Source organism: Amborella trichopoda, chromosome 8 (assembly GCF_054954075.1).
Source record: "Amborella trichopoda isolate Santa Cruz 75 chromosome 8, AtrichopodaSantaCruz75HAP2 v2.0, whole genome shotgun sequence".
NCBI lineage: Eukaryota > Viridiplantae > Streptophyta > Magnoliopsida > Amborellales > Amborellaceae > Amborella > Amborella trichopoda.
Window position 1 is genome coordinate 2,792,829 of NC_142343.1, and position 14,420 is coordinate 2,807,248.

General features: G+C 33.1%; 1 protein-coding gene across 1 annotated transcript; it reads left to right on the forward strand.

The window, feature by feature from the left end:
* Window positions 1-795: 795 nt before the first annotated feature.
* LOC18437789 (O-fucosyltransferase 19) lies at window positions 796-8,275 on the forward strand. Its single transcript, XM_020669638.2, has 8 exons — window positions 796-1,540; window positions 4,387-4,459; window positions 4,692-4,759; window positions 4,893-4,981; window positions 5,276-5,408; window positions 5,921-6,153; window positions 6,815-7,291; window positions 7,582-8,275. Exons 1-8 carry the CDS (start codon window positions 1,133-1,135, stop codon window positions 7,856-7,858), a joined length of 1,758 nt encoding a protein of 585 aa, XP_020525297.2. The 5' UTR covers window positions 796-1,132; the 3' UTR covers window positions 7,859-8,275.
* Window positions 8,276-14,420: the final 6,145 nt, after the last annotated feature.

The window sequence follows — 14,420 nt, forward strand, 5'->3', positions numbered from 1 at the left end:
GAGTTTATCTTTTTAAAACTGAGATTGACCTATGCGATATAGAGATGTAATCTCCAAAGTTTGAGCGGTAAAAAGCATCCCTAGCTTTGCCTGAGGAGTAGATGAATACTACACTCCCGCGGGTGTAGGGAAATCCCTCTACTCTTTAGCCATCGTCATTTCGATTAACAGGAACCCATGGGCATTCTTGAGATTTCTCATAACAAAACAAGCATTTCTGTTGAAATTCCGTACGTCCGTACATCCACCGACGCCCCAGATTTCTCCATTGCCCTGAGAATTTTGCAGGAACTTTTTTTTTGGGTCGATAAAAAAAAAGCTTTCAGATTTTTCTTTTTTCTTTTTTCTTTTTTTTTGTATAGAGAAAAAAAATAGAAAGATTTCTCTTTTTTTTGTCTAGAGAGAAAAAAATAGAAAGAAATCATTCACCTTCTCTCTCATCCCCTTGAAATTTTAGAAAGAGAATATAAAAACCCAGTTTGCTGCAATAACTTTGAGTTAGAGAGAGATTTACAAGGCCGTTGCTGGTTGTTTCTCTCTCTGAAATCTTCTTTTTTTCGGGTGAATAAATTCTCTCTCTGAAACCTTCTATTGTTTTGGGTGAAGAAATCCGTTTTGGGTGAATAAATTCTCTCTAAAACCTTCTGTTTTTTTTTTGGGGAAGAAATCCGTGTTTTAGGAAGAGATGAGTGTTATTTTCTCCCTCTGATTCAGGAAGAGAGGAGTCATTTTCTGGAGAGAATTTTGTTTTAAAGGAGCTTCCGTTTCTCTCTATATGGGAAGATTACGTGACCCATGTTTCAAAATTCGTCAAATTTTTAGAGAGAGAAATAAAATTAAGAACCCATTTTCCAGCACCATTTACAAATATTCTTTAAATTCCACCCGATAGAATCTCACTTTTATAATCATCTCATTTCATACATATTTTTTTAATTTCGCCCAATATGTCTTATAAATATTCTTTAAATTCCATCCGATATATCTGATTCTTATAATTATCTATATCTCATTGTTATAATCATCTGTTTACAAATATCTTTTGATTCCCCGAATTTATCTTCTTTCATAAGATTATCTATCCTTTATTTTATGTTTATCCAACGATTTAAAGTTTTAAATTTATACAAATATGGCTAATGCTGCTACTACCGGCAACCATGTTTCGGCTTCGAATTCCAATTCTCCTGTCTCTGGTTTAATGGGTACCATGAATAGGAGAAGACATGCCGATTATGATCTCGAAGTAGTGGAATCGAAAGAACCGAATCATAATCTCGAAGGCGTTGGGGAACTGAAAGAAGAGAGATCGGGCTCTGGCTTCTTTTTTCCTACGAATTTGAGAGTCCAATGGATTAACTTTAGTATGACACTCTTTTTTATTGTTATCATCGTTGTTTTCCAATTTTGGAACTTCCGTGGTCTCTACTTTTTTGATGAAACACTCGATAGAGAGGAGCGTTTGGTAGTTCCTCTGCGGACATCAAATCCATATAATGCTGCTATTCAAGAGGTTGATGCAGGACAATATCAATACAAGGTTTGTATTTCTTCAATTTTGTCTTTTAATTCAAAGTTTTTATGGTTGATGTATTTACTTGTGAATTCTTACTCAGATTGAAATATTATTTTATTTTGTTCTGAATATTAGATGTTTTATTGATGTTGAGTTGGTTTTGTCTTATTTCTTTTTCTGTTTTTTTCTTTGATTTTTTATTTTTCTTGCATTACGTTCTTATAGAAATTTGTTTGGTTTTCTACTTTTTGACGGTATTTGCGGATGTCTATGGCTTAGAAGCTCTCCTGCGGATGACTATTGCTGGGGACGCTGTTCAGAATTTGGAGAGCTCAAACTTTGAGTGGGTTTTAGAGAGAGATGAGAGAGAGAGCACTCTGTTTTAGAGAGAGAGAGCTGAAATTTTTTTGAATGGGTTTTAGAGAGAGAACTGAAATTTTGAATGGGCTGGGCTTTAGAGAGAGAAATCTGATTTAGAGAGAGATAGCTGAAACTTTGATTTTAGGGAGAGAAAAAGCTGAAATTCTGAAATTTTGAACGTGTTTTAGAGAGAGAGCTTGGAAGTTCTTTAGAGTAATTCTGAATATGGGTTTTAATTTTGAATGGGTTTTAGAGAGAGAGCTTGGAAGTTCGAATTTGGGTTTTAGAGAGAGAAAGAGCAGAAATTTTTTTGAATGTGTTTTAGAGAGAGGGCTGAAATTTTGAATGGGTTTTAGAGATAGAAAGCTGATTTAGAGAGAGAGAGAGATAGCTGAAACTTTGATTTTAGAGAGAGAGAGAGATAGCTGAAACTTTGATTTTAGAGAGAGAGAAAAAAAAAAAGCTGAAATTCTGAAATTTTGAATGGGTTTTAGAGAGAAAGCGTGGAAGTTCTTTAGGGTAATTCTGAGTAAATGGGTTTGAGAGAGAGAGAGCTAACATTCTGAATAAATGGGTGCTAAAATTCTGAATGGAGTTTAGTGAGGGAATCTGAAAATGTTTTAGAGAGAGAGCTTGGAAGTTAGTTTAGAGAGAGAGGTAGCGGAAATTTTGAATGGGTTAGTTTAGAGAGAGAGGTAACTAAAATTTTGATTGTGTTAGTTTTGGGAGAGAGGTAGCTGAAATTTTGAATGGGTTTTAGAGAGAGAAGTTGGAAGTTCTTTACAGTTTAGTCTTAGATACTCGTTTATTTAGAGTTTAGAAAGAGGTAGGTGAAATTTTGAATTGAATGGAATTTAGTGAGGGAATAAATTTTTAATGGGTTTTAGAGAGAGAACTTGGAAGTCATTTAGAGTTTAGAGTTTAGAGAGAGAAAGGTAGGTGAAATTTTGAATGGATTTTAGAGAGAGCTAACATTCTGAATGGAGTTTAGTGTATTGAGGGAATCAGAAGGTATAGAGGTTAAAGAGGAAAGGGCTCGAAAGCTTTCTTTAGATGTGGATTTGGATCTACGATCATCAAGGGGAGGGTCTCAAATCTTCATTACTCTTCAAATACTTGAATGTTTTTTTCTCCAATTTTTGAAATTCAATATTTGGATTAAATTTTCATGGTTTGTAGGATTGATTGCTGTTTTTATTGTGATTCTTTTTATTATAATTCGGATGATTCCAAATTTGATGATTTTTGTATGAGCATGTATTTTTACTCGTTTGATTCTTTCTGGTTTGCTTGTTTGTTTGTTGCACTCTCTTTAACGTAAAGATATTTGATTTTTTTTTGTTTCTAATATATTTGTCCTCATACTGTTTTTATCATCCTTTGGAGGAGCAGTTCTAAAGGTTTTTACAATTTGTTGTATTAACTCAATCGAATTTTCATGATTACTTTGTTTGCTTTTGTATTTGATGAGTTTTTTTCTGATTTTGTACGATTTGATGTTTATGCATATTTGGTGTTAATGCAAATTGTTATTTTTGTTTATACTTTAAAATAATTCACTATTTGCCCAAAAACATTGAATTAATTCACCCCATATAATCCCTAATGCAAATTTTTTATTTCTGTTTAAGGCGTCAAAATGATTCACCATTTACACCCCAAAAAAAAAAATTCACCACATATAATCTCTAGGGTTTTCCCTTTTCCCGATTTTCACCCCATTCTTTTTTTTTATTTTTGATTTTTCCATATCCGCCCCATATTTTCCATCTTTTCCCCGGTAGTTCCCTCTTCTTTTTTTTTCCCTGTTCATCACATATTTCACTTTTTTTTAAAAAAAATTGTTGAATTTTGGTTTGATTTTGTACAATTTGGTGTTCTTTTTTCTAGCTTTTTGTTTTGGGTAGTTGATGAATCAAAATTATTTCATGATGTTTATGTGGTTTGTTTATTTCCGGTGAAGACTTTAAATCGGTGTTTAGGAAAATCGTCCTGGCCCAAGGGGAGTAACTGGGCTTAGTTATGCACCCATATTTAGAATGTAGGAAAAAAAGAAGTAATTTTTTTTCTAAAAAATAACAAAAAATATTTACAGTTAATAGAAATAAGAAGAAGTATTTAGAGATAATAGAAATCACTAGAAGGCTAAAAAAGATGAAAAAAAAAACTGTAATCTATGGATTGTTGAAAATTTTGATTTATACTTTTTATATTTCAAAAAAAGAGAAGGCGAAAGATCCGACACATCCTCAAAACTATCTAGATCATCTAAACACTGATTTCTGAGAAATATATTTCTCTATTTTTAAGATTTTTGATATTTTTAATTTATTTAAGGGGGGGTAATTCTCTTTAAAGTAAGTAAACCCATACAATCCCAAGGGTTTTCCTTTTCTTAAATTTGTTTCTCTCTCTCTAGACTTTACACTAATTCACCCCTTCTAATCCCAAGGTTTTCCTTTTATTGAATTTTCATGATTCTCTCTAATATTTATCTATCTCTCTTGCAGCAACTTCCAATATGGAGTAAACCAGATAGCAATGGATTTTCCCAGTGTATTGATTCTCGGAGAAAATCTCACAGTAAGTCAGTCAATCATTATGCACTTTTCTTTTCTTTTTTTTGTCTTTTTGTCAATTTCTCAAGCATTATATACTTTTTCCATACCCATTTATTTCTCCTCTACATAATAATGTATAATAATAATTATAGACAATAAATAATGTCTGTAACATCTCCACATAATTGGATTGTATAATGTACGAGAATAATGATCAATAATAAATATTAAATAATATTTGATATCCTGATCAGGAGTGGATGCAACAAATGGATATATTCTCGCTCGTGCCAACGGGGGATTAAATCAAATGAGAACAGGGGTATCTCTCCATTTCTCTTACTTATCATTGATGCAATTCTTACTTTTTTGCTTCTTCTATTTTTGAATTATTAAATTGACATATAATTCTCAAACTAATTCTCATGAAAAATTGCATTTTTGTTAAATTGCAGATCTGTGATATGGTTGCCATTGCAAAAATCATGAACGCGACTCTTGTGCTTCCTATGCTTGATCACAATTCATTCTGGACTGATCCAAGGTATTTTGGAAACCAATCATTCATGAGACATGTTGTTCTCCTCACTGATCAAATTTTGTTGCTCCCCTCCCCACTAAAGAAATTTTGTTGAGACATACATGTACCGCATACTATGTTGTTCCCCCTGTTCTCTTGTCCTCCCTGTTACCAAATCAAATGTTGTTGAGACATACATACTATCTGTTCTCCCTGTTACCAAATCAAATGTTGTTGAGACATACATACTATCTGTTCCCCCTCTGACCAAATTTTGTTTATCCTTCTTTCGAATTATTTAATTTTTAATTTTCACAGTGAATTTGGTGACATTTTCGATGCCCAACATTTTATCGATTATCTGAAGGATGATGTTCACATAGTGGAGAAGCTGCCACCCGAGCTTGCAGCTGCTAATAAGATCGACAAAGCTCCTGTGTCTTGGTCCAAGGTACTTTAATCAAACCCCTCTTGTGTGGTGGTCCAAGGTAGTCTAATCAAACCCCTCTTTTGTGGTCCAATCTGTAGAGAAAAAAAAAGAAGAAAAACCCCACTATTCCTAAGGTACTTTAATCAAAACCCTTTTGTGCGGTCCAATGTGTAGCCCAATGTAGTTTAATCAAACCCACCCCTCTTGTCTTGTCCAATGTGTAGAGAAAAAAAACCCTACTACTCATCTAAGTGAATGATAAACATGCATGTTAGTTTTGGTCTTTTGGACTTCTTGTGAACTATTATGGTGAGAAAGGAATACAGCACTTCTTTTGGACTTTTAGTATACTATTAGGTTGAGAAAGGAGTACACCATTTCGATCGGTTATAGAAACAAAATTTAGCATAGCATATTGAATCACCACTAAAGGAAAAACCCCAGTTTTAGTGAATTATCACTTTTTACAGAAGAAATAAGACAGTGATTCAATGGATTATCACTTACGAAAAATCACATCTTTGTTTTTGCAGGCGAGTTACTATCGGAAAGAGATTGTTCCTTTGCTTTTACAACACAAGGTGATCAATTTCACCCACACTGATTCTCGACTAGCGAACAATGGCCTTGCCGATTCAATTCAAAAGCTTCGTTGCAAGGCAAATTATGGGGCTCTGAGATTTACTAAAGAGATTGATGAGTTTGGGAAGAAATTGATCGATAGATTAACAAAGGACGGCAAGCCTTTTATTGCTTTGCACTTGAGGTATATTCGTATGAGAATCTTTTTTATAAAAAATCTGTAGAATCTTGCTTGCTTTGTGTGAAAAATGTCAATTTTCTAAAGCTTTATAATTGTAAATGACCAATAATTGTGAATGATATAAATGACTAATAATTGTGAATGATAGAATCTCAATTTTCTGGAACTTTATAATTGTGTGAATGTGTGAATGACCAATGATAGATGTTTCTTAATTCGATATGAAGGTTTTACAAAGTCTTTCTTGCTTCTGATTTGAAATTCTAGATTAATAGATGTTACTGATCCATTATTAGCCTTATGACAGACGATAATGAATGTTACTGATTCATGATTATAAATATTGCTCTAAACATTTATCATGTTTATGCTCATTTATGGATGATAACCAGTGTAAACCGAGTAAACTCTGAACCTTTTATGAATTCTTGCTTGTGTTTTTTCCTTCAGCTACTTATTAAATTCTTCCTTGCATTATCTTCCACTTATTTCGGCTTCCTTCAGCTGCTTATCAAATTCTTCCTTGTTTTTTCTACTTATTACAGCTTCTTATCAAATTCTTCCTTGTTGTATCTTCCACTTATTTCAGCTGCTTATCCCTTGTGTTATCTTCCACTTCTTTCAGCTGCTTATCCTTTGTGTTATGTTCCACTTATTTCTGCAGATACGAGAAGGACATGCTTGCGTTCACAGGATGCAGTCACAACCTTACCTCAGAAGAATCAGAAGATCTCTATGAAATGAGAAAGGCAGTCAAGCATTGGAAAGAGAAAGAGATCGATGGAGAAGATAAACGGATTCAAGGAGGGTGCCCAATGACCCCTAGAGAAACGGCAATCTTTTTGAAAGCCATGGGTTACCCCGAAGATACTATCATCTACATTGTTGCAGGAGAGATATATGGGAGCAATAGCATGAAAATTCTCCGAAGTGAATTCCCGCATGTGTACACTCACTCTACTCTTGCAACTGAAGATGAACTGGCTCTGTTTAAACAGTATCAGAACAGGCTTGCAGCTGTGGACTACATGTTAGCCGTTAAAAGTGACGTATTTGTGTACACTTATGACGGGAACATGGCTAAGGCAGTACAAGGTCATCGAAAGTTTCAAGATTTTCAGAAGACCATAATACCCGACAAGTGAGACTAAAACTCTTTGTGCATTTATGTCGGGAGACTAAAACTCTTTGTTCATCTCTTTGTGTCTATCTCTCTGTTCATGCATGAATGAATACCGTCTCTTAATGTGCAAACATTGTTTGTTTTTTGTAGTGATGTCTTTCTTTCTTTAATATGCAAACATTTTGTTTGTTTGTGTTTTTGTAGTGATGTCTTTTTTTCTTTTTGAAAGGATTATGCTATTATATATTAACTTTTATGTTAATTTTCTAACTTTTATGCTAATTTTCTAATTTTCTTTGTGGTTTCAGGCATAAGTTCGTCCAATTGATTGATAAACTAGACAGGGGTGAGCTTCATTGGGAAAATTTCTCAAATAAGGTGCAGGCTGCACATAAGAACAAGACTGGAGGTCCCTCATTCAGAGAAAGTGGTGACTTCCCTCGACTTGAGGAAAACTTTCATGCAAACCCTTATCCCGGCTGCATCTGCAAATTCAGAACTGAAACGGATTCAGTGAAACAAGGAATTTTGCATAGTGAAAAATCGGCTGCATCTGCAAATTCAGAACTGAAACAGATTCAGTGAAACAAGGAATTTTGCATAGTGAAAAATGAGTTTCAGATAAAATGAGTTTCAGATTAGAATTTCACTGAAATGTATCCAATGAAACAAGAAAATTTTGCAGAATTTAGAAAAATGAGTTTCATGTTAAGACGTCGATATGGTTCCCCAAGGCCTGGTTGAGAAGTTTTGGCTTCTTTTTTTTCTGGGTTTCATAGTCCGGAAGCAAAGGATACTTTTGTTGGTTTCATAGTTGGGAGACAAAGGATAATTTCTTTTGGTTTCTGAGCCGGTTGCATAGTCAGGGACGAAGGATAGACAAATGATAATTTTTCTGGTTTCACAGTTAGGGACAAATGTATAGGATATAGTTGGATGGAATGCCGTATAGCTATACATTTGATTTATAGATCATTAATTCATTTTTTTGATCTTTGATCAGTTTTCAGCTTCTTTATTTCATCGATAGTGCAATTGTGAATTCAAGTCGGTTTTTTATACCTTTGATGCTTATGTATAACTCATTGCTATCCATGCACACTACAATCTATGTATCACTTCAATTGTTAATATCCAATGATTTTCCGCTTTTCTTTTCCTCTTTTATCTCTAAATGCGATTCTTAATTGAAATATTATGTTTTTTAAACTTAGTTTCAAACTTCCTAGAATTCGTGGATTTATGTTTTATTACAATCTATACTTCGATTGTTATAATGGCTAATTAAGCTTCTATTCTTCTTACCGATTTAAGCTACACATTTAAGCTCTTTCATTTGGGGCTTTTCCTTGCCCATGAGCCTCATTCATTCCATCACTCAAACCTTCCTTTTAGTCAAGTCATTCTTTTGTTCAATATAAGTTTTTGGAGAGGAAAATTGTTTGATAAAGCTGCAACTCTATCAAACTAAGTAAAGCCTCATCTCATAACTTTTTGAAAATTACAATTCAAGTGTTGGAAAACATTTACATCGATTATCTCGGCTTCAATGTTATGGTTGTGAAAAAAAATAGGATTTCAAGTTCTAAAAATAGTATATATCTTAATAAATTGTCAATGTCATCAATTTATCCTAAAAATAATTGTTCAAAAAACTGTAAGATCTATACATTTTTTTAGTTGAAAATTTTATTGTCAATATTGGAAATTGATTTTAGAGCCATTATGGAGATTTCCGTTGCTGAACTGGGATTTTGGATGAAGCTTTATTTCATTTTCATAAAGCCTAGGCCTTATAGAAACTTCATCCTTTTGAATAAGTATTTGTTGAATATGTCTTGTTGACACCATAAGGTATATAAAAACTAGAAGGTTAATTCTATTAAAGTTTATCATAATTTGTTTAATGAGGTCCCTCTTATTTGTTCAATGTGTCACTTAAATACATGAAGTTCCCTTTTGAAGCAATAGAAACATAGTTTATTCACTTAACCACAAATCAAGTCATAACCATAATCATGAACCATTTTGGGTCAAGGTTTATATGAAATCGTAGTTTCAGTCCAGCGATTACAATCCCGAATCCAAACCATCAGATGTTAAAATGGGTACCCTACACGACCAAGCAGTCAATATGGAGACTTTTTAAAACTTTAGATCTCAATATTTTTTCTCGAAAAAGAGTGGATTTGTGAAGTTTTCGGTCTTAAACTATCTCTAAAATGAGTAGGACTTTAGATCTCAATATTTTTAAGTGGATTTGTGAAGTTTTGGGTCTTAAACTATCTCTAAAATGAGTTTCTAAGGTGGGTTTTTCATATGATTTTAGCTGCTTTCATAAACTGAAGTAAGAACCATGAAAGGGGCTAGGGTTCAATACGTTGTAGTTTTCATTTCTACTCACACCACCCCATTAACACTTTAAAAAAAAAACTAACTCCTAAATTATTTGAAAAAACGGGGGCAGCGGTTAGTCGTCTTCCCCACTGAATTATTAAAAAAAAAAAGAAAACCAAAGACAAAAGCCATTTCATTGACCTCCTTTATTTGTTCAATTTTTCCAAAAAACCATATACAAGTCACAAATTCATTCATTTGTTCATTGTCCCACTTACTGGTCATTGTCCCACTTACTGGTCATGAACCAACCCCATTACCATTTCCTTTTCAAAATGTCAATGAAGTAACAAAAGTGCCTTTTTCAAGCGACAAAACATTTGAATAAGGAATCTTCAGTGGCCACACAACTTAAAGATAGTAATTCATTGAATCATTGGTTTTAAGTGTCAATGGGTCGACCACATTTGCTAGTTCAACATGTCTAAACACTCATGGTTGGCCCATAAAGCCCATTTATTTGGTATGCAAATCTTTACATTGGGCCCATTTATTTCTTTAATAAGTAATTTAACATTGGCCAAAATACAAATGGTTGGACCCCTCTCTCTCTCTCTCTCTCTCTCTCCCTCTCTCTCTCTCTCTGTGATTATATTGCACATACACGGTACTTTATTTCAAAAAGATTGATCAGAACTGTAAATTGTGCATATAACCAAATGGTTGGCCGAAGAAAAAATATATGTTATTATGATCTTAATCCAGCTTATGGGGATTCATAATACGGTTTCTATGGTATCAACATCCCGCCTCTTGAATCTTTCTTAAATATGGATTTTGGATCCAAATTTTTATGGATCCATAATCATGAATCTAAGAAAAATAAATTAATAAATAAATAATTTCGAGCTTGAAAATAATCTACTTTGTACTTCTTCTTTGGAACTCCATTTTATCTCTTCAAAGATCATCAAATATGTATCAATTTTTGGAAATTCAAATTCAAAGATCTTATAAGTAAAAAATAAAAATAAAAATAAAAAATAAAAAAAACGAGTATTTACCATGGTTTAGAATGTTTTTCAGGTCAACCTACCGAATACTTTTCTTCTATAAAAAATGGAAAATGGTTTGATAGAGCTGTAACCCTAACAAAATAAGTAAAGCCTCACTTTTTGACTCATTGAAAATTGGAATTCAAGCACTAAAAAACCTTTACATCAATCATCTTACCTTGAACATTATAGTTATAAAAAAAAAAAGATTTCAAGCTCTAAAAATATGGTTATTGTAACAAGGTGCAGTTTGCATACGGATGCATCCGTAGGTGTAGAGGTAATCTGCACCTTCAAATTTTATCATGTTATATAATTTAAATGTAAAATGTTCTTAGGATTATCTCAAAATCTATTTTTATATCTAATTATAAAATTCTAAATTTCAAAAATAGTTAAAATCAAGTAGATCTATAAACATATGAAAATATTGAAAATGGACAGTGTAGATAATATGATGCAAAATGCATTATTTATGAGACTTAAAATCTTTTTATTTTTCATAGTCATACATCTCGATGTCGAGATGATCAATCAAAGGGTTTTCAACATTAAAACTATCTCTTCTGATGGATTTTTTAGGGGCATTTGTAGTTCTACATTATTAGGTAGCATCTTTATATAAACTTTTTCCTTGTAACAAATTATCTAGACGGTCAATTTTGCCTTAAAAATAAGTGCTCATAGATCCACAAGATCTGTACTATTTTTTTATTATCGAATTTTATTGTCGGTGTTAGAAATTAATTTTAGAGCCATCATGGAGATTTTCATTGCCGAAAATGCTTTTTTGACGAGGATTTAAGGTAAGGCCTTATTTTGTTTTCATAAAATCTAACCTTATAGAAACCTCATCCATAAACAATTTGCCAACCTTAATATTTTAATACTATTGAATTTCTATTAGGAAAATGGTTTGATAGGGTTGTAGCCCTATCACAAGAAGTCAAGTCTCACCTCATAACTCATCAAAAATTGTAATTCAAGTATTAGAAACCTTTACATCAATCATCTTGGCTTGAACATTATGGTTGTAAAAAAAAATTTGGATTTCAAGCTCTAAAAAGAATGTGTATTGTAACAAATTATCTAGATCGTCTATTTCACCCTAAAAATAAGTGTTCATAGATCTGTAGATTTATATCATTTTTGAGTTCCGAATTTTACTATTGGTGTTGGAAATTGATATCATGGAGATATCCATTGTCAAAAGTGCTTTCCGAACTAGGATTTGAGGCGAATCTTTATTTTGCTGTCATAAAACCTAGGCTTTATAGAACCTCATCCTTTCCATTATTTAGGCTTTTGCACTATCCTTCAAAGGGCATCTAAATCAGATCATTAAGTTCCCATGTCATCATTATGAACCCATTTTGGTCAGGTCTCTATATTAATCGGTCCCTGAATTTACTTCATAACTAACATTTGCTTTTGGGTTTGTCAAATCTTTGTGCTGAATGCGTGACACCAACATCATAAGGCCTTTGATTTTCTGTTTTTTCTTTTTCTAATAATTTCTAGTAGATTAAGCGTTTGATTTCATTGTAAATCAGACAAATAGTTCATCCATTTGTCCATTTCCTAACGATCTTGCCCACAGTCAGAAAGGATTGCTTATTTTAGACAGAGAGCTTGACCTCATTGTCTTCATTTGGTTGGGCGAACTTATAGTGAAATTTTCATGCCCAATTGTGCCAAATTGATTATGTGATTCTTGTTGAGCCGATTCGAGAACGCTTTAATTAGATCAGAATCAGGAGCCTGATTAGAAGAACTCCGGAATCGTCCTAATTCCTTACTTCTTTTCTTGAATTTCTTTGTCCGACTTTGGGTCCCTCGAGTCAGACTAGGTGAATCATAATCCGTAGTGGGTCTGAGCCCGATTGTGAACTTTGTAACACCATATTGAATTCTTGTCCATGCCAGACCCACTTGGCCAATGAAGTTCTAATTTAAATTAGATTGACGCAAACAAACGTAAATATATGAACTCTCCAAAGCACCAAGGGAGAGAATTCAAAGTGTCAATCTAGAAAATAAAAACAATCAAAAGCATGAAGCTAGCAAGCTGACATACATTATTATTGGGGATTGTCTACAAAAATATTTTTTATCTTTTGTACATGGAGGTCACAATCATTCTCGTTTTTTAAATTTCTAAACGTGTGATTTTTAAGAGTATCATTGAATAGATAAAGTTTTAAAAAAAAAAATTCTCGGACTTCTTGACTCATCCCAAAAAACCAGTCCATGTACTGGAAACTCAACAAATCTAACATCTCCACCTTGATAAGATATGAAAAACCCAATCGATTACAATGTCTAAAAATGGTTCATTGTACAAAGCATTATGTGAACTTTCCAATTTAAGTTCCCTTTTTTAGCTCCAAATTCCACAATAAGGGGTAGAAATTGATTTCCAGGCCAACACACTGTTTTTCTTGTGCTGATTATGAGTTTTACCAACAAGTTTTTGAGCTGCAATTCTATGCGACATTACCAAAACCTTACCCATAAGACGAAAATGGGAATTAAAAAAAAAAAAACGTGAGATTGCTTCAAAGGTTAACATTACTTGAGATTATGCATGATGACTATTCTTAACAAATGATTTCTAATTAAGGTTATTCTTAACATAAGATCATGTTGCATAATGGTCACCTCAAGAGTTTATTGATATGTTGTAATTGTTGGAGGACTTCCACGTCTTTTCCCCAAGTTAGAGGGGCAATTATGCATATCAAAATATTGACTTGGAGACAAAAGTGAATGAGTTGGTTTGTGAGATAGACTCAATATGAGGTGGATAGAGATTTTAGGAAGTAAAATCTCTTCCTATATAAAAGCCTTATGTTGAGGCCTATGGTTGTATCGATAGATACAAAGAGCCTCCTCTTAGAGAGAAGAAGAGAAGAGAAAGAGGTGCCCTTAGAAAAAGAAGAGAGAGAGGGATAAGCATGTTAGAGAAAGGAAGAAAGCTTTTAAGAGAAAACCTGAGAGAAAGGAAATCCTCGACAGAGAAAATCCTCTATAAGAAATCTTTGGATGATTTTATAACCATTATTTTTAAGGGATTGTATAAAATGAGACCATTTCCTTTCGAGGTTGCAATTACATAAAACCATTCGATATGAAATTTGATTGTTTGGATGTCTCACGAAGTTCGAGAAAAGTTATTTTGAAGTTTGAGCTTATACAATGCAATAAATATAACCAATTAATTTCACATCCAATGGTCAAGATTAATTGTGACTAACTTTTACATTGTACCAAAGTTAAATGATCTCATTATATACTTTTCCTATTTTTAATAGTGCATTTGATATTTTTCTTGTGGACGTAATTTAAAAAAGTTAACCACCTAAATTTAGTCTCAGTATTTATTTGATTTATTGCTTGTTTTATTTTCGCTCATACACACGCACATTTTGGTGTATTTTTTTTATGTATCTAGGCTCCGTTGCAGACATCTGCAGTTTTAGGAGAACGCTCGATCGAGTGAGCTCAACAGTAATCACCAAGAGTGTCACATACTAATTGCTGATTGGCGTTTATCTGATGAAATGATAGGCATTGATGGGGAGGAAGTGGGACCTACCAGATAAAGGAAGAACTCAAATGGTAGGCCCCTCTCTCCATCACCATCTATCATTTCATTAGATGGCGAATGGCGACAGTAATGCTAATGGAATATCATTCATATCGCAACTTTCCTGTGATATTTCCCATGCAAGGGGATGTAAATTTTTTAATAT

Excerpts from the sequence above, each read along its gene's own strand:
- LOC18437789 (XM_020669638.2), top strand. The coding sequence starts at position 1,133 with ATGGCTAATGCTGCTACTACCGGCAACCATGTTTCGGCTTCGAATTCC. Across the intron at positions 1,541-4,386 it reads CAGGACAATATCAATACAAG|CAACTTCCAATATGGAGTAA; the intron begins GTTTGTATTTCT and ends TCTCTCTTGCAG. Across the intron at positions 7,292-7,581 it reads AAGACCATAATACCCGACAA|GCATAAGTTCGTCCAATTGA; the intron begins GTGAGACTAAAA and ends TTGTGGTTTCAG.